A 24,205-nucleotide genomic window follows, 5' to 3' on the forward strand; every position below is an offset into this window, starting at 1 on the left:
ATCTACTTATAAGAAAACAAAAGTGCGAGCTAAATGAGTGAATTCAAATGAATGATTAAATATTTTCTTGTCACACGTACAAATCGTCGTAGTGTAGAGACCGATTAATATAACAAGGATCTCGTACCTTCATCCAAGAGCTGTTCGTCGGATCTAATCGTCCATTTAACGTCACCGTATCGTCTACGTGCGGACTCAAGGCTCCCGTGATATTCATCACAGGTACGCCGAGCGTGAGGCCTTCCTTCTTCCGGGACGGATCTAATTCCCTCGTGATGTTTAGATCCGTGCGTCGGACGTAACTATCAATGAATAACGCTAAATTCGTAGGATTTACACGTCGCTCGAAGTAATTCTTGTAAACTTGAACGAGATCGTGATTCCTCTCCTCTGTACCCTGAAACACGAGTCCAACAAATGCACAAATAGAATTTTTCGTAATCTCGCAATTAAAATTAATCGTACAGGTTTCACACCGTCGACTTTTACGGTCTCTAGACGGGAACTCTATTATGGAGCTACGTGTTGCATAATAAGAGCGACAGAATTACTACCGATGCCAACCCTAATTCAATTTTCTACATCGCACAGAAACAGTCGACAATGTCTTGCCTAGACTTGGTCCTTTGGTCGACATTTTACCAGTCTATGTTTCCATGCGAAAGTTTACATAATTTAATTTGAACAAATTTTGTGGACCACATAGGCTGCTGCATGTTAGTTCACCCCCAGTCCGATCGATTTGTACTAACGTATAATAAATATAAAAATTATTTGCACTGTTTTTTTTTCATTACTGAATCATGTAAATATATAATCTCATTTTTCAAATGAGATCATTAAGAAACATGCATACGTGTAAATAATTTTTCTAGAGACTCAACAAATTTAAGTAAGCGTTCTCACCCTGCCAAAGTGATGCCACATTAAATAGTCCAGTACACCTTGAGTCATGCCCTGCGATCTTAGATGGCGAACGTTCAGTTTCTGATAGCCCCATTCGATCCAGCCTGCTTGCGTCGATACACAGTTTATCAAGCATAGGGCATTGACCTTCTCAGGATGAGCAAGTGTGAATCTCGCTAGTATATTGGCCCCGGCGCCGACTCCGAAACCGATTACGGATTTCAGACCAAAATGACCCAACACAAAGAGCAGCTGTTCCGCCAGCTCATCCATGGACGGATAGACGTAGCTGGAATATAGTATAGAAAATTTATGAAGACATATCAATCGATTGGAAAGACATCAATTTATTCTATGTGATAAGAAATATTTTTAGATCCGATATTGCTAAAGAATATTTGTTAATATACATACATTGTATTTCAGAAATCGTGTTACGAAAGCAAATCCTAGATTATTAAATAAATTCAGATTAAACTAGAAATTATGATACATGGAGCCCAATATTCTGGCCAGTTTTACTGATTAATCTGCGCTAATATTTATCGAGTTATCCTAAAGGTTAAATGTATTTCTCCATTGTTAAGAAAGATTTATATTCCCCGTAGTGCAATGGAGGTAATAAAACACGTGGTGCTATTTTTGTGTTAACGTCGTTACGTTAATTTCAGTCACAGTATCAGAAAGAAACATTATTTTTAAAATTGAAAGTACATTTAAAATTAAAGTCGACAGCACAATTTTAAGAATAATTTATTAAATACTATAGCATACTATGAGATACCGATATGTGATCGATGCTTCGAATAGTACGACGGTTATCGATCCAATACATTCCGATAAGCACTCGTCATGAAATTTTCGGGATTTGGCACGCGAGCGAAAATAGTTCTCGTAGTTGTATGAGAATCTGCATTGCAGTCTAAATTATTCTGTAACACTGTTTAGCCGCGTACGTGTCTGACGAGGTGAGTCTCGATTGTTTGAGGTCAGCTTAATCGGATGTCGTAGGTAGGCCCCGTCAATCTTCTAATTGAACGTTGTAAACGATTCCGAGGTATTGCGTCACGTTACTTTTTCATTTTCCTTTTAATTTACCAATCGTACACAAGGAGAATCTTATTATGTAATCCCCTGACAGGAAACAAGAATAACCTGATGTTGTTTGAAAATCTCAGAAACAATTTCGTTGGTTACTGTTTTCCGATTTCATGAGAGATTGAGTTACGGAATTGAGCAATAACCGATAAGGTTGAATCCGTATAAATGCAAACGGCGATAGAGGAAAAAGCGCAGGGAAGAAGTCGCCGCGCGGTCTTAACGGCAAAGAAGACGAAGAAGAAGAAAACTGACTCTTAAGACGGAAGGAATTATCCGTGGAAAACGCAAAAGCGGGACATAGTCGGGGCTTCGGTACTAATTAGAACGTTAATTAGGTCATTGATTCGTGCTAATTGAATTCACCGTGTCGTCAAGTGACGCGCGTACGGTGCTCTTCAACGAGACGTATGCTCGCACGTGGGATACTTTCAGAAATTCAGTTGTCGTTTTTTTTTCCGGTTTCGTTTACATAACCACGTCGCGTGTTAATTAGTGAACTCGTTACCGGACTTCAGTCCTTGCACGAACCTAGTTGACAATACATAATAATTAGGGCTGTCCGCTTATCGACTGTGGACAATTGGAACAATGCATTCGCTCGCTTGTGTTAAAAATATTTTATAAAAATCATTTCTAAAGAAAGGTACTTCGATCTTTTAATTAATAAATTGAGTTTATTGTCGCAGGAAGAGGTTCTTGAAGCGAAAAGAATAAATTAGCGATAAAAGGGATACTTACTCCTCAGGCAGCGTTGGTGCACCTTCCTCTTGACCCGGTGCGTTTACGTGATAAACGCAGAAGTTTTCGAGTAAAACTCGCATGTCGATGTAATTGAAGAACGCCTGGAAGCTCGATACATCTGGAAACGATCGTCGTTACTTCTTTTAACATACGCTTCACTCGATAAACATGCGATCTCATTTAATTTTCAATCTTGCTCTTAATTTCTTGGAATTGGAGTTAGCGTAGATTATAAATATGCGCGTGTGCACTCACAGTTAAGGCCTAAGTCGTGGTACGTAAGAATGGCAGGTTTCGCTCGATTTCCTTGAACGGCCACCAGCAAACTTCCTTTGTCGGTTTCCACCCTCTCCTCTCGTACGGAGCTGTCGTCTCTCGATAGACATCTTAGCGGAGGAAATTGGAGCTGAATATTTTTCAGTTCGATGTCATCCATACTATCTGAGGGCATCGTGCTGCGCATGGAAAGAAATCGCTTAATCCGCGACGTGTATGCAAAACAATTGAAACATTCTTGTTACATGAACAAACATAAGATATCCCAGGTCTGACTATGAGTTAAATCAGATTTAATTTTTTGATGTTTTGTTAACTACGTACAGTCTAGAAATTTTTGTTTCAATTTAGCTGATGGTTAGTAGTAAGTTTAATTGTGGAAAATCGAGTTGTACTCAATACACTTACATTTTTTTTATTTTTAGCGAACACGAAATATGATTTAATTTATATTTGACTAGTAAGAATTTGCTGGTTTCGTTAATACAAACGACTTACTGAAAGGTTAAACTGAACTATAAAACGTCATTTTTTGTTGCTTATTCTCGTGTTCATTTGGACAATACAGGCGAAATAGCATCAAATATTCGCTACGTCGACAATAGAATGTGAAACGCGCCAACCTGATGGTTTGAATGAGTAGCTGATCTTGCAAAATTTTAGTATTTTCAAATTAACGTGCATGTATCTTGAGAATTTTATTTCGATGTTTTAATTGAAATATTATTTATCACTTGGTCAGCAAATAAAAATTAATGACTCGTTTTAAAATATGGTTTATAAACTTTGGTAATTATAATTATAAACAACAATTATTCATTAAAGAAATGAGAACTGATTAGTAACATTGGAAGAATAATTAACTTAATAAGATTACATTTACTTAATCTTAATCTTCAACCTAATTGATTTCTAGTTGTCTCTGGACAAACTATTGCAATTAACATAAATTGTTTGCAATTGTACGACGATAAATAATCCATATTCCTTTGACCCCTGAACTTAATAATGATTGCACGAAATATTGAAATATTCATTGACGATTAATTAATTGAATAACTAACTGAAACGTAGCAAAAAAGGTATCTCTATTCGTGTTATGAGAGTCAGGAGTTAGGATAGAGCGTGTAAGTAATTTGCGTTGCAAATTTACAGCTCGCAATCAATGTAAACTTCAATCGATTTCAATCTCACATATTAAGGATGTATAGGCTATACATATACTTAACCAATGCTGGCATGTTGAATTTTTTATTATAGATTCCTATTACTATTAAAAAGCTAAAATTATTAGAAGTTAATTAATAAGAGAAATATTAAGAGAAATTAGAAGAAAAGTGTACTATTTTTAATTACAGGAAATGCGTTTTTCTAAGATACATAAACTTTTGGTATTGACTATATAGCCAATACATCCTTAATAGCAAAGAACAATGTTCGCCTGTTATTCTATCATGAATTTTAAAATATCGGATACGTTCAAAATAATTTTAAACATTCTGAACCTCCTACATAAGGATTTCAAACATCCGGAGTTTGAATGTTTCAACAGCTAGTGATAGCTATGTCGAAATAATGTCGGTGGTATGCGCGGTGAAGGGTGTAAACGAGCACGCGCCCCCGGAAGCCGTGGCAAATTAGCACAAAACTCGTTGCGAACGCTTAATATAAACGCATGCACGTAAAGTTGTGCATTTCATTAAAAGAAGGTGTACGTGCGGTGAGCTTTTTATGGTATCGATTCTAAGAACCACGCCCTACCAAGTGTGGCTTGGCTCGGCGGATCGTCTGTTTTCTGAAGGTGCCACCGCAACGAAGCCACGTGCTTTTAATTCCGCGCAGCAGTTTTCTTGATTCGTGCGCGCAATTTTCCTTTGACGTTCGCACCTCCATTCAGCCGCACCTACACGCTTTAAAGTGGAAGCGTCAACGTTCTTCTACATTAAAGCTTCTATAATGATGCAGAAGTGCATTTCGCTTTCTCCGGCGAAATGGCCGTTTAACCACTGTTTAAGTACACGTTCTTTACACAAACTGGCGTGACCGTATATTTTTCGTTAATCTAAAGATGAATTCGTAGTCATTCGTGTTATATTCTTTCAAATTATTCTGCGAATCAGTATTTTATGGTCTTTTAACTGTTTCTCGTAACAGTTTTCTTTCATCGCATTCGTGAGACATTCCATAATACGTTTCCTAATTTATTATTGAAGTCGTGGTAATGACTTAGGAAGTAATTAATTCGATTGCGTTAATCGATTGAATAGTCGAAGTCGTACGACATAGCCGGCACCTTTTGCCTCGAGTCTAGCGCTCGAAGAATCTACGATGACCTGTATTCCACGGGATTTGTGTGCGACCCAATTTAGTTTGCCGGGAAAATGTCAGGAACTCGAGCTGACCTGTTCCTTTATATGCTGACGCTACTGTAGCTTCAACCGAGATAAAGGAGCGTTCCCCTTTTACAGAAATATTAGTGAAAATATCATTCAGTGACCTCGTGAGGAAGTTAGGTTTTCATTCGATTTTTGACGTGTTTTTCCCGCCTTTGTTAGTCATTATTCCTTTTACTTTGCCATTTAAAGAAGCGACGTTGCATGAATTGCTTTTTTCAACAATGCTGCTCTCGCGTTTTCTCTTTTTTCCGTACTTTCTCGCAAAAGTAAAATATTTCTAACAGTCGAACGTAATTTCGTAAAAGTATTCTGCTGCACAGTAGAATTCTTTTGCTTTTTGATTCTACTGCAGTATTCCAGCGTATCACACGGTTTGCATTAATTTCTGTTATCATTTTCGTAAATGCACTTCGTTGCATTCTGTAACTCGTCTATTCACGGCGTTTGAATGGAACGCTAATCCCGGCTGGAGGATAAGATACAAAATGGAATTCTCTGGTTTAGAATGGTAACATCTGCCGGAGAGATCTTTTGAAAAAACTTTCATTAAAATTGTAATCGAAATTTACGACCATGGTTGGAAAGTATCGGATAGGTTTTATACGAAAATCGATATGCTAGTGACTCAGTTGGTTTGATGATGAATATCGTTCTGAATTTGTAATCGAATTCTGAACTACATTAAAATAGTAATTTCACTGAGAAATATATAGAGAGAAAATTTTCCCTCTGAAATTGAAATATTAAGACGATTCTAGTACATTCAATTTTCTATAAAGTGAACATGATTTATTACGTCAAGTCACACAGAGATAAGCAGATAAAGTCATAAGTCATGGGTAACGAAACACACTGTGTTCTCTTGTTGACTCTCGATTGTAGTCTTTCTTACAAACGAAAGCAACCTAACGTTATTCACCTAAATATCACGGTCGTGTTCCCGTGGTAATATTAATATGCATGATTATGTTATCACGTGAATAGGCATTGAAATGGTGTATGCGAGATGTACAGTATGTGAAAGAAAGTGGAAAAATGAGATCCAAACGATGAAATTATACATAATGTAGCAGTTTGCATATGAACGAGTTTAAAACTCCAATAGACTTCTTGAATGAGTGTCTCCTAGCATTTAAAAAATTTTTTATTCGTATAATGATGAACATTCCCTCTGCATATATTTGAAATATCTTGAAGTTCAACGAAACTCCATTTACGTTTTCTTCTTTTCGTTGCCAGATTATGATGAAAGGGCCACTGTCATTTGAAATTTACCAATAATTGCGTATAAAAGCTTCTTGATAAAGGAGTAACCGTACCATCGAACTAATTGGCAATTTGTTATTATCGATTATTAGTTGGGAGTAGCTTTAAAGATTCGAGGTACTTCGTCTTATCTTAATTGACCATTATCACATGACAATTAATAAAAAGTTCGTAGATTTTAGCGATGCAAATCCAAGATTTTTGAATTACACTTTTGACATAGTTCCAATAGAGCTCTTGCTGATTCTTATTGCTCGAAATGAATAATAAACTTCATCTTGAAAATTCGTTCGTTACTATAATTGGAATTTTCGTTTACGAGTACTCCTTCAAACTGTTGCTCCGAATTTGTTTAGCTGACGTAACGATCTTGTTGATTCCGCGGTTGTTCTATTTGCGGGTTTAAGCTGGAACGGCACTTGTAGTGGTCCGAAACGTATCGTTCAAGTTTGCATTTACGAGCACAGCAAATCTGTGTGTGGTTTCTCGTATCTTCAGCACGTCGCACTAACGTTTCCGGTTCCGCACAAGTCCGGTCCCTTGATGAAGTCAGCGACGATAAAGACGTGCTGTTAACGCGCTTATGCGCTTGCCTCTCCGGCCTGCATTTTTCACTTTGTTAACCATTAATGATTCTATTCATATGATACACTAATTTGTCTTCCAGCTATGAAAGTCTTTTGTCGTATTTGATGAGTCAATGGTGCGATTGGTTTGGTAGAAATTGAAATTCAGATTTACATATGTTTCTTGTCCATTTTGTACAGAATTCTTTGATTATTTTCAAAGTCTCAGCTGAAAACTTGTCATTCGAACAAGGATACAGAGGAAGATGTATTAGTTATGTAAATTGTGAAGGATAATTTGCCCTTTGGAACAATTCAATTCTAAGAAGGTCCTATGATTGATCGAATAATATAAATGAAAATAGATTTTTCGAAATTGTATTACCAGGGAAAACCTATAAATAAAAGCACTGATAGAGAGGAATACACTCAAACCGAGTATTCTTTTACGTAACACCAAATCTCCGAAATCGTTTCATATTAAACGTGTGGGTGGAAAAAAAAATCGTTCAGGCCAGCCGTTGTTTAAATGAATCACGTAGGAAAAAGAATCACACGAAAGAAGTGCTGAATAGGCACGATATTTGCGAAAAGCTGGATTTAACCGGTGGCCGGTTTCAATGAGTTTCGCGGGCAAAAAAATGGCAGTAGTTTTGAAGGTATTCTGAGAGAAAACCCGGTGAGGTTTAAGCCGAGCGTTAAACCTGCTGCAGATTAATCACAGGCAACCCGCGCGTGCAGCACATCTCTTCTAAAAGTTAATTCGACGTTTAAATTTGGAGCTAGATAAACGGCAACGCGTACACCTCTCCTGAGCCGGAGTAGAGTGGCTAAAGCAGATAACGGATTCATTAAATCGCGAGGAAAAACACTTACGACAGTCTCGAGTTATGGTTAAACGTCCTCTTGAATGCACTGAATTAGTGTGCATCTCACGTTTATATAAGTATTAAACGATAGGTGATTCTAAACAGCCATTGAATAATTTGGGTATTAGCCAAAGATTAAAGAGACATCAGTTTATAGAAGTGTATAGAGATACAAAGCTGCTGGTGGGTAAGTGGATCGTACGAAGTTTAAGGTGACGAGACTTAATAAAGAGAAGAAAATGGATTATTTTCGAGGAACCGTTCGATCCATCGCCGTTAGGTAGCCGGGTTTAACCACCACGGTGGAACACACGATATGTCTTGGTCACTCGATATCTGGTTCGTATCCCTTTTTACCGATCGATTAACCGCACTGTATGCCAGATTTTTTTCATCTCTCGCCGCCGTTCTGCTCGGTTCACGGTCGACGCAGAGAAATTTATGTAACGCGAGCTGCCGACGGTAGATCGATTTACGTCTTTCCTTTCTGGATTTCAAAGTTCGGCTTTCGTTCGAAAGCCGGACAAGCTTTCGAACTTGCTAGAGATCTAATGCAGAATGCAGAACGTGTTTCGCTAAAGCCGCCTCAGTCGGAGATAAACTGATCGCATCTAAGTAAGAGTAGAAAAGATACGAGTTGACGTGGAATGAAAAATGCACTTCAAAGTTAGATAACAAAAAGATGAGAAAAATCATGTACCGTCTATGCATTCCATGCTTACAATTAGATATTAGATGTTATCGCAGAACAATTGGTTACCTTTGTAGTGTCCGTTTCCGCGATCCTTGGGACGAGCCATTCTCGGGTCTTTGTTTTAATTTTCGACCATTTCGCTGCGACTTCTAATCACGTGACGCAGAATACGCTATTGAATTTCGGTTGATTTTTAAGGGGTACGTGATGTCGCACGTGAATAGCACGACAAATTTGTGCTCGTGCTCGTTAATAGTAATAATGACAGAATGTAATGCGGCTGGAATGAGGCGACGTACGCATGAGAACCCTTCAGGTTGTTAATTAAAATGTTTCGCGAACTTACATTCACGCGTAACTGTTGCTCATTAGATATTCTAGAAATAAAGAGTGACATATGGCTTGTGCACTCTAATTAAGTATAATTAATATTACCATCGGCGCTGTACTCGACGTGAGGCGACGTGTCGTAATCGAGTTGTCGTATCGAGTTCATAATTTCATACTCGCGTCAATATTTCTTCGTCTTAACGACCGATGCATAACAAAATGAAACTCGAGAATCAATATTCTAAGCGTCACTGCAAGAGCACTCTTCAATGCAATTTCGCGTTATGATTTAGTCTACGATTTTGAACTTTACAACTTTCCGATCAGACTGTTTAGTCGATATAGATTTCTGAGAGAGGGCAATAGCAAATAGGAAAAAATACCATTGTTTTTATCGAGTTTGAAATTGAGTCGAAGCCTGAGGATCCTGAATTTCAGGTGAACTTGGCAGGTCGCCAAGTGACATGGAACCGAATGTTCAGCTGAAATGGAGCAAAATGACGTACGAGTTCACGGTGTCGTCGTGCCATAATGAACTCTTACACTTTAACGTCCTGCTAACACAATTTGTCACCACGTACACTTTATATAACTGTACTATGCAGATATGAATGAAAACCAACGAGGGACAAGTGTCCAGTTTGTGCAGGTACGCGATTCTATGCGTGAAACAATAATATTCTCTGTTCCGTTTAATTATAGAATATTTTATGGACGTAATATTTCGTTCGGAGATTCTGATTTTTTTATTATACATATACTAATTTCGACGTTAGGAAAAGAAGTCGTGTTACTTATTCACAAGGATATCACAAAATCTCGGATTTATGAAACATATGGTACCAAGCTGAATGCGATATGAATTTTTCTCGAGCTCGGTACTATTTTAGGGACACGTGCCACTGTCTACGATCACAAGCCTGTGACATAAATAACGCGTTGGTCGATATTACTCAAGTCCTCCATATTCCTTTCCTTATAATGTGAAAATGTTTCGACCGTTCGCAAGTAAATATTTTCAACATTGAACTTACTGCCGTCGAACAATAAGCTCCTCGTGCCGTCACTCTAATAACCGGTAATGAATCCTAATTTCACCGCTAATTGCTTCGCAGCGGAGATCGATTTGGAGAAAGACTAGGTCGTTTCGATAGAGGGTAGGGCGTCGGCCCGTCTGATTACCCAATTTCGGTCCAACAGACAGAAACGAATTTTACACCAGAGTGCTGTGTACTGTCGATATTTTGGTTGTAGGTCGTTCGTTAAAATCGAAAAACAAATCTTTCTATCATTTCGTTGAACGAAATATATTTCAGTCGAATGCGCATCGCTCACGATGACGCACGGTCGATGACATATCCCCGTTCAATGGTGAATTAATCTCGAAATTTAATTAACCACGAGCGAACGTGTCGGTTGGTCTTCGTTATACGAAGGAACCTGTAGGACGTGTTGGAAACACGATATATTCGATAGTCGTTTATGATGCGGACTCGTTCAAGTCAAGCACCATTCGAGGACAAAAGACAGAAGTGTAATTCTCGAGGTATAATTATATGGACTTACCAACAATACATGTGTTCAAAATAGAATATCGCATCATACACGAAAGTGCCCCGGCTAACAATTAGTTGAATCAGCCTAACAATAAACAAAACGTATTTCAAGTCGTTTACGTAATAAAAGCATTATAATTATAGTTCAACTTAAGCAGGTGCTTTTGTTTGAAGTACCTTGCTTCCCGAAAGTGATCGACTCATTCTTTTATTTCGTAAAAAAGTTTGGAAATTTTACTTGAGAGCGACTGCGTGACCCGATGACTTTATATTCATAGAATTATTAATTCCTGAGTAGAAGTTCCTCGTTGTAGCCAAGTTTTTTATGACTTGAAAAGAATATGGTTCGACGTGCTTGTAAGTACGTCTTGTTAAAAGTATTGGTGCAAGCAAGGATCTTAGAAGTTGAGGCAGTGTTCGAAAACTGTAATTATTATGCTGGAAATTTGCATTTAAATGAATGAGCAAATCGCGACAAGCGTGAAACTTGGCAAGAAGCTACCGAAACTATGTTATTCGAAGTGTAAACAAACGATGTAGCACTGATATTCATTCGAGTTTCCGTTTAAAATCGAGAAACTAACAGGTTTTGAAACAGTGCTCCAGATATCGTTCAGATTTCATGCTACAGTAATCAGTGAAATGTATTTCTCGCGGACAACGAAAACGATACATGGTCATTTAATAAATGTCGGTAGAAATAGGTCGCACGCAATACCTTGCCAATACAATTTCATTCCTCCCTAGCTCAATGCAGCCTATCGATTCGCTTTCGCGTAGAGACTTCTGGAATAGATTCAACAGTGGCAAGAAAAAATCAGGAAGAGGAATCAGAAAATACGATGGACTCAGAAACGCGACGTCGATAATGTTATTTCTGTGCAATTTCGTGTTTGAACATCGATTCACGGTGTCCAGGTTCAATGGGAACTGGTGTGATACACTTGCACTGCATGCATTCAGACGTTTCCAGGTGATACGTTTGCGTTAACATTACGAAATGGGACAGAATCAACACAAGTGCTCGCTCGTTCACGCCTATCATCGCTCGTCGGGAGCGAACCTTGGCTTGTCTCTAGTTCTGAAAGTGAACAGTAGGGTCTTGCCACTCTTAATAACGCAACTGTCAATTACTGGGATGATCATACAGCTTTACCGACATTAAGCCAAGCTCCTGTATGAGATCTTAAAATCCCCAAAGAACTATGGATGGATGTTAACGAGTATTACTCAAGACAGTAGGGAGCATTGATCAGGACATTCAGATGTGCGATAAGGAAACTATCTACGACGAATTTTTATAATAAATGAAATCTAATCGCAATCCCGATGTACTTGAGCATAATTAAAGTATATATGTATATATGAAACGTTAGAACGCGATAGTACATGATCTATGATGTTCTACGGTGGCACTCAGCGAGACTTACCCCAAAAGAGCTGATTTCTCGGGTGTGGCGGCGGTCGGCATCCTGTTTCTTTCCCTAGAACAAAATGGCGGCAAATAATAACAACGCCCGGCCCTAGCCAGCCTCTACCTGGGTGCCAACAACAATTAGCAGGCGCTATCGTTAAATTCATTCCAAATGTCATAAAAACAGGAGACAGTTAACCACATCGGAGGGAATTCATTCTGTTCGTCTTTCAACCGCAATTCGGATGTACGAATTACCGCATTGTAATCCACGATCGATTAAAAATATGCATTTTCCCTTGAACTTGCAAACTGTCACGCGGGTTCCGTCGCGTGTCTACGATAGTTTAAAAGAGTAAATCAGATCTCGGAGAAAGTATGGTAAACTTAAAGTGGAACGACGGAGCATCCGTCTGTAGCAGCTATCGTCCGGATAGACAAAGGAGCCCCAAGCATTTTGTGCAGGAAATTACGGATCCATGCGGTTGAGAGACTCATCGTGTTGAATATGTACGGTTACCGGTCTGCGCTAGTCGTTCTCGGTGGATCGACCTCGCTGGAGGAGGATGTCGCGGACCGAAAAGCCGGTTCCGCAACGCACGCGTCGCTGTCGCGCGGCACGAACCGCACGGTAATGCAACTCGAGCGTTGCGAGGACAAAGGAACAATCGAATATATACGTACGTACATACGTGCACGCGAATAAAAAAAGATCATTGCTAACGATACACCGGTGATAGCTTGACAGGACGAGAACGCTTTGTTACACTAGAAGGCACGCGGTCGCGTGACAGAGATATGATGTTCCTCTTTTCCATAAGATATTATGATTACACAGTGCAGTTGCAATGTAATTTTTGTTAAAAGCTTATCACCAATGTTAAGAAACAAGTCAGTGCATGAACAGCTAGCAGAAGCGACGGGCACATACGACATGACGAACAGATAGTTTTTATGGGGAAATCAAAAATCCAAGCAATGATAGCGATACGCGCGATAGAAATTTCGATGTAAGGAGTGACGCTCAGGTCGCATGATGCGGCTTACCTCGTGGCCTGCTTTTGTACCCAGGCCGATCAATAGTCGCGCCACCAACTTCCGGTCCTAAAGTCCGTCCGTGCTTAAGGTTAAACCAGTCTTTGATTATTCTGATAGCCATGTGTCGTGTCGTGTTCAATTTTGTACAAAGTGTATAAAACTCGAAAGTGTTCACGCATCAAATAAATAATGGTTGCTGGATCTAAATCGTTGGGACCACATTAATTTGATCGCGTTTTCGATTCTTTATCTAAATGGCATGAACAAGATGAATGCCTTGTCATTCGAGAAAAACGCGATTGGTATTTAAATAAACAGGAATATCGGAATTGTATTTCCCATTTTTAATAGATATTTTCATACGGACAAACGTTGTCTGTTTTGGTTCTAAACGTTTTCCTCTGGTGAGATATTGCGCGATATTCCAAGCTCGTTCGTATGTACCATCCCGTTGTTTGTCTTAACACAATATATGTATAGATTCCAGTTGCAGAGTTCAATATAGCGGCGAATAAAGGAATACGTGTATCCACAAAATACGATCCTTTAAATTCAGGCCAACAACAAACTAGGTAGACGAAGTACGAACGTTCTGTTTTTACAAGTTCCATTTTTCACGCTCGTTAATGCATGCAGTTAGTAAGTCAGATGTTTTAACGGTGATGAATTTTAATAATTGGGAAGTTGTTTCTCTTTGCTTTAATTGTATTTCCCGCAACCCGCACCAAGTATTTCCTCGTTATTTTAGTTACAAGCAATTTAAAAAGGGCAGGAAACTGTAGCGATCGATTCCTCGACCGGCGCCAGTCTACCACCGTGGCCAATAGCAAAAGCACTCTAACCGTAGAGCCAACGTTTTCGACCTCGGACCGATCATTCACGACCTCCTTAGTCTCTGTTCAGGTTACTTCGTCATTGATCGCGTTTGTCTTTCTACACTACGTTTCTCTTAAATACGATTAATGTCGTCTCGTGGTTAGCGAAAAAGACTTAGATATAATTTATAAAATATCTGGGTGTCTCCGAACATTAATCCTCCATAGGCATACGGGATCGTTTATGACCACGCGAGAATTGTACTTTTGAAAATTTCATTCCAGATGTGGATTTTTCCTTACTTAACCCATTAATATTTTTATTTATAATAAAGTAGCAACTTGAATTAGTATCTCAAAATTGGTAAAGATTTTTTGAAACTTGAAACTGCATACATAAATGACCCACATATGACTGCACATAAATGATCCAGAGTGATTACGAAAGGTGCGAAACATAAGTATGCCCATGGAAGGTGAATAAAATAGCCAAGGATCTCGGTAGATACATGTCAATCGCTTTTCTCAATTTCCAATTGACATTTGGACCTGCTCATTGGCGATCCGTCGACGTCGAAGAAAAAGATCAAGAGACCAATGATTTCTAGCTCGAGATTCTCGATTGTTTCATCTGTTCGAGATTCCCAGGTATATTACTGATATCCGGGTGCACCAGATATTCGATTCGAATCACTGTTCTAACGGCGACATCGATTCGCCCTTGATTGAATAGAGAGACAAGAGGTGGGCTCGAGGTCGAGAAGCAAACGCAGAGACCAAAGAAGAAACGTGTCCCGCGACCGTCACCCCTACCTGCCGACCGGTTTTTCCCCTGTGTATACGACGCGCGGACAATATCGTATAAGGCATTACCTTGAGACGATCGAGACGCTCTCACGGCGGTCCTCGATCAGCGGGTCCTTTTTCCTGAGCTCGACCTTGGGCGAGGCAAAACTGAAAGCCTTCTTGACGCTCTCGAGGACGCTTTGCCCGGTGGTCTGCGTTTGGTCGACGATCGTCGTGCTTTTGTACACGTCTTCGCCCAGGTCGCCTAACGACCTGTACGAAGCGCCAATACCTGCCGGCATGGCGACGTCCCTGCTGGCTGTTCCTCGCCCACGATGACGAAAACCCTACACCCGCTTCGAACGACCTGATCGGACGTCTTCGACGCGGACGATCCTCTCCACCGTTGCGGTGGATCTACCTCTCTGATTCTTCCCTTCGATCCTGCTTCCTCTGTCTCTCCGCTTTGTCCCTTGGCCGCTGCTCTGTTGTTGATGATGCTGATACGCGTGCCCGAAGCCGAGATACGCCAATATCGTGCGTCAACAAGGCAAACGAACGGGCAAACGGGCAAATAAAGAAAATCCAAGATAAAGAGGATACGTGTGAATGCGCTCGGACTATCGATCGAGGTATCGGCAAATGGCTTTCACTGATAAAAGGTATGCGCAGTCGGCTATTTTCTGATACCATGTTCAAGAAGGCGTGGAATCAATTTAAGGAATCGAATTAAATAAGAATGTTCTTTAATCCATTAAACGTCACGATATGCATCTTGCTGTTGATACTTCATGCACTTTTGTATTTTTTACGTTTTTTTTATAACTATAAAGTCAGCAGTAATGTTTTACATTCATTGACAACTTAACAGTTTGATCGAGAGGATACTTAAAGCTTAGTGTTACGACTTTGATTAAAGTATGTTAAATTGTAACACATTTAACGATAATTTACTTTGATAATATAGCAAATGATTATGTTTCAAACATATATTAATATAGCGGACATTCTGACGTGAAGTATAGTTCTCAGTTCTTCACCGATAAATACTGATACTTCCTACTTCGGTGAAACGTGCTCTGGAAAAGGAGAGTTTCTACGCGAATTTTCAGGAAACTGTGCTCATCAGATTAAAGCTCGGGTTAGAGACATAGTTTGCATAAATTCTTTTCCCTCTCAGCTTCTTACTAATGCTCCAATAACTCTCGTAATTACATACTCCTTGTTATTCGTGGTTAATCCAGTCTCGCTCTAATTTTTCATCTCTGTTTAAAGACATTTAACGAATAGTTACGTCTTAAGAGATTCAGAGAATTATTTTCCGTATTTCGAATGATAATTTTCATGTTCGTGTGTCCCGTGATGTATTCAAAACTAAATAAAGTCAAATAGAAACTATGGCCAGTCATTAAAAATTCCTATCAAGCATTCAGAGCTGCGCTCTTTTCGTGACTTTACTCGTTCACCTTTCTCTAATCAAATAATTAACGATGAATGCATAAATTATTTTAGTGCATAGATACTGCTTACTTTTTCAAATTATAAAATATCATTAAATTTGTTAAATTTTGAAGAATAAAAAGCATTTGACCATTTAATTTATCATTAATCCTGAAACTCATTTCTCGACAAAGAAATGCGGTAATTTCGAGAAGTTGTAGACATTTATCTCGGCTCAACCGTCTGTTGACATTCCCTAATTGCTTCCGAGCAAAGAAAATAACAGATGTTACGGTTTCAAAACTAATAGAACATTTCCTGTACTCTCCTCGATTCCAGACCTTGATACGTCCCTCGAGACTTACGGGCCGCGTCTAAATCAATCCGTTCCGTATCTCGATTCTCTTTCCTTTGATCTTTCCATTAACGTCTATTGCCCGAAGGATCAATCCAAATCTTTTTGCCGATACTTCGTTCGCTAACCGTTGCAAAACGAAAAATACGTAAGGATAAAACAGAGGAAACTGGTGTAAAGGCACATGGCATCAGCATGCAGACAATTCAATGACTCGATTATTGCACATCGAGATAATAATAATAATACTAATCATGCGTGGCCGCATGCCAACTGCGAGGTGCAACGCTTGTGCGCGTTTCGTGAAAACACGCAAATGCTGATTGTTCGAGAGAGCACCAGAACGGTGATCAGAGACCGTGAGATGCGACTTTGAAATCGTTCTCTGTGAAAATGTTCAAAACTCAAACGAATCTCTGACCACACGCCTCGTCGACGGTCTCGGTTGTGTACGTATGCATATGGTGTAGAGTGTAGACAAAAAATAAATAAAAAATAACAGACATGCGCTTGCAAAATGTATTTCCTCGAATAAGTATACAAGTAATCAATAGTTGTTAAAGAGCTGTCAATTAGTTGCGTATTCTCGATAATTCTACGTGCAATCGATTGTGTCCCCCTTTTGCATAAAATTTATGTCGGTAGTAATTGCAATTAAAAATGTTCAATATATGATTCTTGTTTTGTTTTTTTTCGTTAAATTAGCGAGAGACAGCGTTAACGATTGACACTGTGTTGTCTCCGCGTCACGAATAAAAAATAACGCCTCGCGTTGCATAAGTGTTTCCGGCTGCAACCCGTCTACGGCAACTTCCGCTTTGACGAAATTTCTTCTCCACGCTACACCGTTCGGTTAAGAAACGAAAGCGTCGATCATTTTTCACGACACCATTTCTATCAAGACACCAATGAGTATTAAACGCGCTCACTCGACGGTCATCCTGCCAATTAAAACGAATACTAGCCAAGAAAATTCGTTCTATAATGAAACTGGGGAATCGTGCGTCACGGTTATCGAGTCTTCGTGGCTTTATATAGAGAAAGAACGTTAAAATAAAATCACAATGCACCGGGATAAAATTATGAACTTAAGTTGACCGCACGAGTGGGCTTTTACCTTATCGGGATTCTATAAATCTTTCACCAAGTAAAAATATACGATTTGCGATGTCACGTGCATGTCGTAAATACATCGGTATATTATGCTGACGATAAATCACTACGCTCGTACATTTTTTTTCAGTAATTATCAATCGAAGTATGGCAGTCATTAAAAAAGTGCTTTTGTATTTCATACGAATTTATTCTTACATGAAAAAAAGCAGAAATGTGCATTCTTCAGATTAAAATCAATTTGTATTACTAGCATATATACGATACGTACATATAATGCCGAGTGATTTACGTATTATATTTCGAGGCTGAGCTACGTAAGGAAAAGAACAATCGATAAGGAACGAGATTAAGTGAAAGATCCGATGCACATAGATTCACGCACGGAAATAAACCAATTTCCGTATTAGTCGAGTGTCCCCTGGCATTCGTTAATTTGATATTCGAGCGCAGCCGTGAAATCGCATTAAAAATTTATCACGAATGGGGAGAACCGATGTACGCGAATATTAAAATTCAACGATAAAATTGATCCGATCTGTGTCCGTTCCGTTCCCATCGCTTTGACGTACTCCCGCGAAAACCGAACTATGGGGATCAGCTGTGGTCTCCGACCCACGTACGCGTCTTCCGTCTGTACGTGTGCACGGATACACACAGGTGTTACGTTCGTGAAATCGATCGGGGCACACAGCAGGCTTTCTAGACAGGAACGGCGACGATTTTTACTCGGAAAGGACGATTCCCCGGAATTGGAGAAGTATATCCGCGCAGCTCCGTGAATCGCGGCCCCAGGAGGGTCGTGTATTGATTTTTCGCGTGGATAGCCGCGTGTGTAGCGTCTAACCTCGTTTCCCGTCGAGTAATCGCGTATAACCGGGTTGCTGGCTGTGACGTATCGAGTTCTCGATCGTATCGACGCTTCCTGCGAGTATGGAACATGAAATTCCAGCGGCAATAGTGGCGGGAGACTATCTAAAACCGTAGCCCAAGGGTAGAATTAAGATTAGAGTTCGACCTTCGTTATCAACCGTGGATGACTCACATTGATTAGTATCGTGAGCACGAATTATGACCGACGACTAATATCTACGCTGAAAAGTTGTCACCCGACGGGGAAGCTCGACGTGCAAACGTATCTAGGCACAGGAATCGAAATATCCATGAGGACGGTGACGGGGATCACGGCGAGGGGAACGACGGCGTTGACCACGATTGGACGACGGTATAGCGTAATGAGATCGTTCGTCATCAATCGAAATGTCGTACATCGCGTTCAGAATTGTTCCCTTTCGTTACCTAAATATGTACGCGGTCTCTTCGCGGACACGAAAAATGCGCGTGGAGCGGAGCACGGGCAGTGACTCACCTCGTCTTGCGCGGCTCCCGCTGCGGAATCCTGGTACCAAAAAAGAGTTGCAGCTTCGCCGCGGCTTTCGAACACGGTCAGCACAGAAACGGAGACGCGGGCGGACGACTACGAGGCGCTGAAGATAACTAGTCCGGACCTGCGTGTCCCCTATTCCTCGGTCCCTTCGCAACAACTCCGACGGGTAACTCGTCACCGATTTGTTTCCCTGCCTTCACCGATGGACGTGACGTTACGACCTAATTTTACGTCGTCGTTCAGGTTCCTTTTCTTCGTCCGTTTCGCCCTTCTCGTTTTCCGATGTGACGTGTGTGAACGCACCACGGGAACCAAGATTGGCGAGAGATCGTACCGTGTTCTCAAAGGCACCGCACGATTACTATTGGCCCGAATACACGACTCCGACTACAGACTGGTCAATGGGAATGCGCACTGCTCCGTGCGCGGTGTACGGCGGATCGAACCGGTTACGGACGGTGTACCGACATCTGGCTCTCGGATCAAGGATTCCTGTTTGTGATGAGGAATTCTTGCCTACCATCGAGCTGTCTTAATCGACTTTGGATAATGTGAACTTTCATTTTATCGAGTGAGTTTTCTCGCTTGATACTCCATCGGCTTTGCAGAAACCCATCCTACCCAACGCGTTTTAAATGCTGTTTCCGAATTTTTCTTCGCGAGCAGTCACAGTCATTACGATTTCGAGAATAATATTATTTTCCATTGTACGAATGTCAATGGAAATTTTCTCATTTATTTTTACAAGGTCAGGATCGATAATATCTAATAACAGGCGAAATGCAGTTATCAGAAACTATCTTCTGATTGGTACCAAGCTAGCACAAAATATTTGCGAATGAAGATGAGGAGAATCTCGTCTCGTTATCAAACGTTGTCTTCACAGCAATTATTGTGATGCTGGATTAATCCAGTTGGAGCTGGTTTTAACAACACTAAACTCGTATGATCATCTTTGAATACCGGAGGAAGACCGTCGTACATTGTAAATAGAATTTACAAATCCAACTTGCGACACGCTGTGAATTATTAAGCTGCGGTCCCAATGGAGCATCAATAAGGAACATTTTAATTCTACCTTTCGCGTTTCCTCAGTCATATAAATCAAAGCTATCTTATCAAAAGTACTTTCACGATAGAAGCCAATCCCGCTCCCATCGGAATACGTTCGCGTTTAGTGATTGAATCCTAAGCGTCATTTTGGTGGCGAATAAGCCAACTAAATGACGAGAAAGATACGAGCTCGCGGATGTTCTTTTGCAAGCAGAGTGCAACTCGGTGTAGTAGCGCATCGACGTAATTCCAAGTCTCATTACATCGTCGGGCGTAAATCTGAAATTCAATTGCACTCTGGACCGTCACGTCCCACTTTCATCCTCGTCTCGTCCCCGTTGATCAGTTACCATTTGCCTCGTTCTCAAGATTAGTCTGTGAGAATCCCTGAGACCGATTCGGACGCGCTCTTCCTTTCCATGCCGTACGCTCATTCTCAATGTCCTTCTTCTTTCTTCCATCCAGAAACGTACCTTCTCGCTTTCCTCTTTCGAGTAATCAAGTCAAATATGAGAAGAATGGAATAACGAAACGGAAGTGCTCTCTCGAGAGCTTAAGAGAAACGGTCTGTTTTATAGAATTCACTTTGACGCCAGCGAGAGAGATTAAATTTGCGTGGGCCAGGGAGGGTGGACGCGCGACGGGGTACCTTCGTCCCCAGTTACGTTAGGGACGTTTTTGAATTGGTGGATGTGCACAAAGGTATGGGGCGGGATAAAATCAGACCACCCCAAACCCGACGCGGCGTCTATGTCCTTACCCGACGACGACACAAATGAGTCTCTTCCTCCTGCCTCGGCAACGGCCGAGTAATCCTCCCCAAAGATTACCTGGCTGACCGTGCCTTTATTTATGTCCGGTTAAGAGGATTTTAATACACGTCAAGTATCGGCCGCTGTAGTAACTCAAAAGGATGCTTGGCATATTTCTCTGTCGTATGCGGTGGTATAACAGCGAAGAATTTCCATGATGATTGATTAATGTAGGTTGTAACATCAAATTCTAATATGTGACGATTATTATGAAAGGCATGTAAATAAAACAGTTGTACAAACATAAATTCTTCACTAATATTGAAAAATAAATGTGGAATGAATAAAAATAATTTATGATCTAATGCGTAAAGCAAGAAGAGTTTGTTATAAGATGATGAGATAACTTCTCCATTATATTGTATCCTATGGCGGGTTCGTTACGGGATGAATTATAATTACTTAGGTGCGTAGAGATGAGATTCTTTGATAGCATTTTAATCAGCCTTCCAATGAACTACCAACTTTCAGTGTTTTAAATAGAAAGGACTGCCATTTTAATGGATTTAAAATATTAAATGCATACACGACATGCTTAATATATTTTAAATGAGAAACGTAATAGGAGGCTGTTGACCTATTAACATTTTAATTGCTTTCCATTAAAGACTGAATGAATTGGTTTTAATACACTAACAATGCCTCATCAATTTCTGCAGGGGAAGAATTAGAAAGCAATCAAATACGAACTATTAAACTGAAATAATCAGAAATTAAAATAGTAACGATGAATTGCTTTCGCTCAGCATTTAATATCGAAATGGGACATTTATATATTTGAGTGAACAGTCTCATCAAGTATTTCAGAACATCGCAATTAACCAACTATACATATACTCGTGCTGTCGTTAATTTCTCAACTTGTGATTATGATAACTTGAACGTTTTCAATGATTTTTTAACCTTACGTCGTACAAGTATGTAAATCTGGCAGGAAATAGATGTCTTTTTTCTGCATCCGTTTATGAATTTCTTTAACATACGTCGCATTCGAATTCACCCCCGTGGTTTCACTCCTAGCGCATTTGGAATCTCTACCTCGGTAAACGAGTGCATGCGCATTTCCTTCAGTATATTCATCATACGAATATACATATATTTATATACGTTTCCAGGGATCTGCTACGTAGAACACGTATTGTTGCGGCGCACCATGCCGTGCCCCTGTGTGTTCTCTCGATTGCGCCGGACTTGCAGAAAATGACATACGCGAGCGTGATCATTCGCGCGAATACTCTCGACCAAAAGTCTATAGCCGCTAACTGAATACAATACAACATTTTACATGACAGGACAATATAGAACAAAAGAGAATTTCTTTTGCTTTTTATTTATAATTAGTAAGTAATTAGAACCCTTTGCCACGTTAAACGTGAAAGAAAGGAATCTATTAATATTTATATTAATCTGAAAATTATTAAGATTTTATATAAAAGGGGGAAAAACGATTCCATGTATTTCATGTTTTACCGGTAGTGAATTTGTAGAGCGTGGAAGTGGACTGCGTATATTTTTTCTTATGCTTCTTCTTACTACTCAATCTCTTTCTGATATTGGAAGCTTCTCGCTAAACCAAGCCCAGCGCTTAATGAAAAAGTCGTCTAAGGTTGGCATTTAGTCTTTCAGTCATTGTGAAGAGTAACTATGATCGCTGTACGAGGGTCTGCACTTGAAGCTGCTTTATGTACCTATTCGCCTTTTTCTCGATGAATTAGAATCGATATTAAAATACTTCTACCTCTTTCCTTCATTCCTCGTGTCGTTCGTTTTGTAATTACCACTCTCGTGCTTAGTTAGAATTCAGAGTTGATTTGTGCGACGGCCAGTTAATCACTGTCCGTTCAAGCGCTATGCTATCCGATATACTGAAACGTGACTAGATATGGAAATACGATCTGTGAATTATTTAGGCAAGATTGAATTGGTCTTTGGAAAGTATCGACCCAGCTCGTGGCTCTTATTAATATTAGATGCCCGGCGGTTAATCTTCCAGATGGAGAAAAAATTGAATCAGCCAGTACTAGATAACTTTTAAATGGATACGTATGCAACATATTAAACCAGGACGAGGTTTGAACGGAGTTCGTGTCAAGCATAAGATTAATATACATTTTTTAATTCCATCGGAAATTGGATAAGTTCCTGCCACGATGCAAATATTATTCATGACCGGAACGGTTCCACATTGCAAATGATGGATACTACAGTTGGTGCATCCGTTTGCTAATCGTTATCCCAAGATTGCGAAGTGCACTCGACCCTTAAGAAGAATCTTCGAGTACGGCCATTAAGAAACTCTCAATCGGCAAGAATTTTTTCCTTGAAGGAAAATAAATGTTTCACGTTCTTTAATTTAGTTCGGGTAATCGATACATAGCCGACGTTTCCGAACGATGTAAGACAGATAAAAAACTCTATAAGTTGTATTTTATCAACAATCAATAATTTACTATATGTATAAGTATATCTATATCTATGTATACATGGTTTGCACATATAAATATATGGAAAGATTGGCTAGACCTAAAATCAATCATGTTTTATATACCAGTTAATCCTATCGGTACATATTTGATGTTTTTTCTGAATTTATTAATGGAATATTATTTGAATTTCGACTATTAAAGCATACAAGCTAAGAAAGATATGAAAAAAATTGGCTAAAATCGGTCACGTTTTATGTGCATTTGATCGCAGTAGGCGATCAAAGTCCCTGTAATTCAGCTATAAAGTTCTTTAGTGATTTCTTCGTGTTGTGTATAAAGTGCTCCTATAATGGTATAAGAAAGAGTGGATTATTGTGTTCCGTTCCACGACAAAGATTTCTGGAAATCGTTAAGTCGGATTCTCGAATCAGTACACGTCCCTCGAGTATTTTTTGATGATGATCTTGGTATTGGGATGCATTGTAGAAATCTGACGGAGTGAAAAATATAGCAATGAGACACCGGGGTGTGCTTCGATCGAGTGTAAGAGAGGTTGGTTACTTCATTGTACCGCTTCCTATAATACCGGTGGAAGTTTCAACGCGAATTTCCGCTTCCAAGTGTGTATGGATATACGAATGCGGATGCTCGAAGAAGAAAAGGAACGGGCCACGTTATCCTCATTTGTATCCTTGGCGTACGTTCATATAAATATTGTATTCGCAGAACGAGCTCACGGGTTCCGCTTACAAGACAGTCGGCCAAATTGTGTATTAATATTAAATCGCCATGAAACTTCGCGCCGACATGAATACGCTGTCGTCCTCGATAATATGTTCAACAGTGCGCAAGTTCTTTTTTCCCG

General features: G+C 39.8%; 1 protein-coding gene across 8 annotated transcripts in view; it reads right to left on the bottom strand.

Moving 5' to 3' along the window:
* MESK2 (misexpression suppressor of KSR 2) overlaps nt 1–19,438 on the bottom strand; it is a 27,842-nt gene extending 8,404 nt beyond the window's left edge. For 3 of the 8 annotated variants that reach the window (XR_001916978.2, XM_018037234.2, XM_018037236.2), the window contains exons 1-7: nt 19,032–19,437; nt 14,842–15,254; nt 12,132–12,185; nt 3,004–3,203; nt 2,746–2,866; nt 907–1,195; nt 128–397 (exon numbers count right to left, since the gene is read on the bottom strand). Coding sequence is in view for 7 of the 8 variants with exons in the window: in XM_018037234.2 (XP_017892723.1) it covers nt 128–397; nt 907–1,195; nt 2,746–2,866; nt 3,004–3,203; nt 12,132–12,185; nt 14,842–15,056 (1,149 nt within the window). In the remaining variant the exon portion in view is untranslated. Of the gene's footprint in view, nt 1–127; nt 398–906; nt 1,196–2,745; nt 2,867–3,003; nt 3,204–12,131; nt 12,186–13,162; nt 13,236–14,841; nt 15,255–19,031 lie in introns of those variants that run through there. The other 5 variants (XM_018037233.2, XM_018037238.2, XM_018037237.2 and 2 more) reach the window with 5 other exon arrangements.
* Between the last annotated feature and the right edge of the window lie 4,767 nt (nt 19,439–24,205).

Source organism: Ceratina calcarata, unplaced genomic scaffold (assembly GCF_001652005.2).
Source record: "Ceratina calcarata isolate Rehan_Ccalc_2016 unplaced genomic scaffold, ASM165200v1 scaffold162, whole genome shotgun sequence".
Lineage (NCBI taxonomy): Eukaryota > Metazoa > Arthropoda > Insecta > Hymenoptera > Apidae > Ceratina > Ceratina calcarata.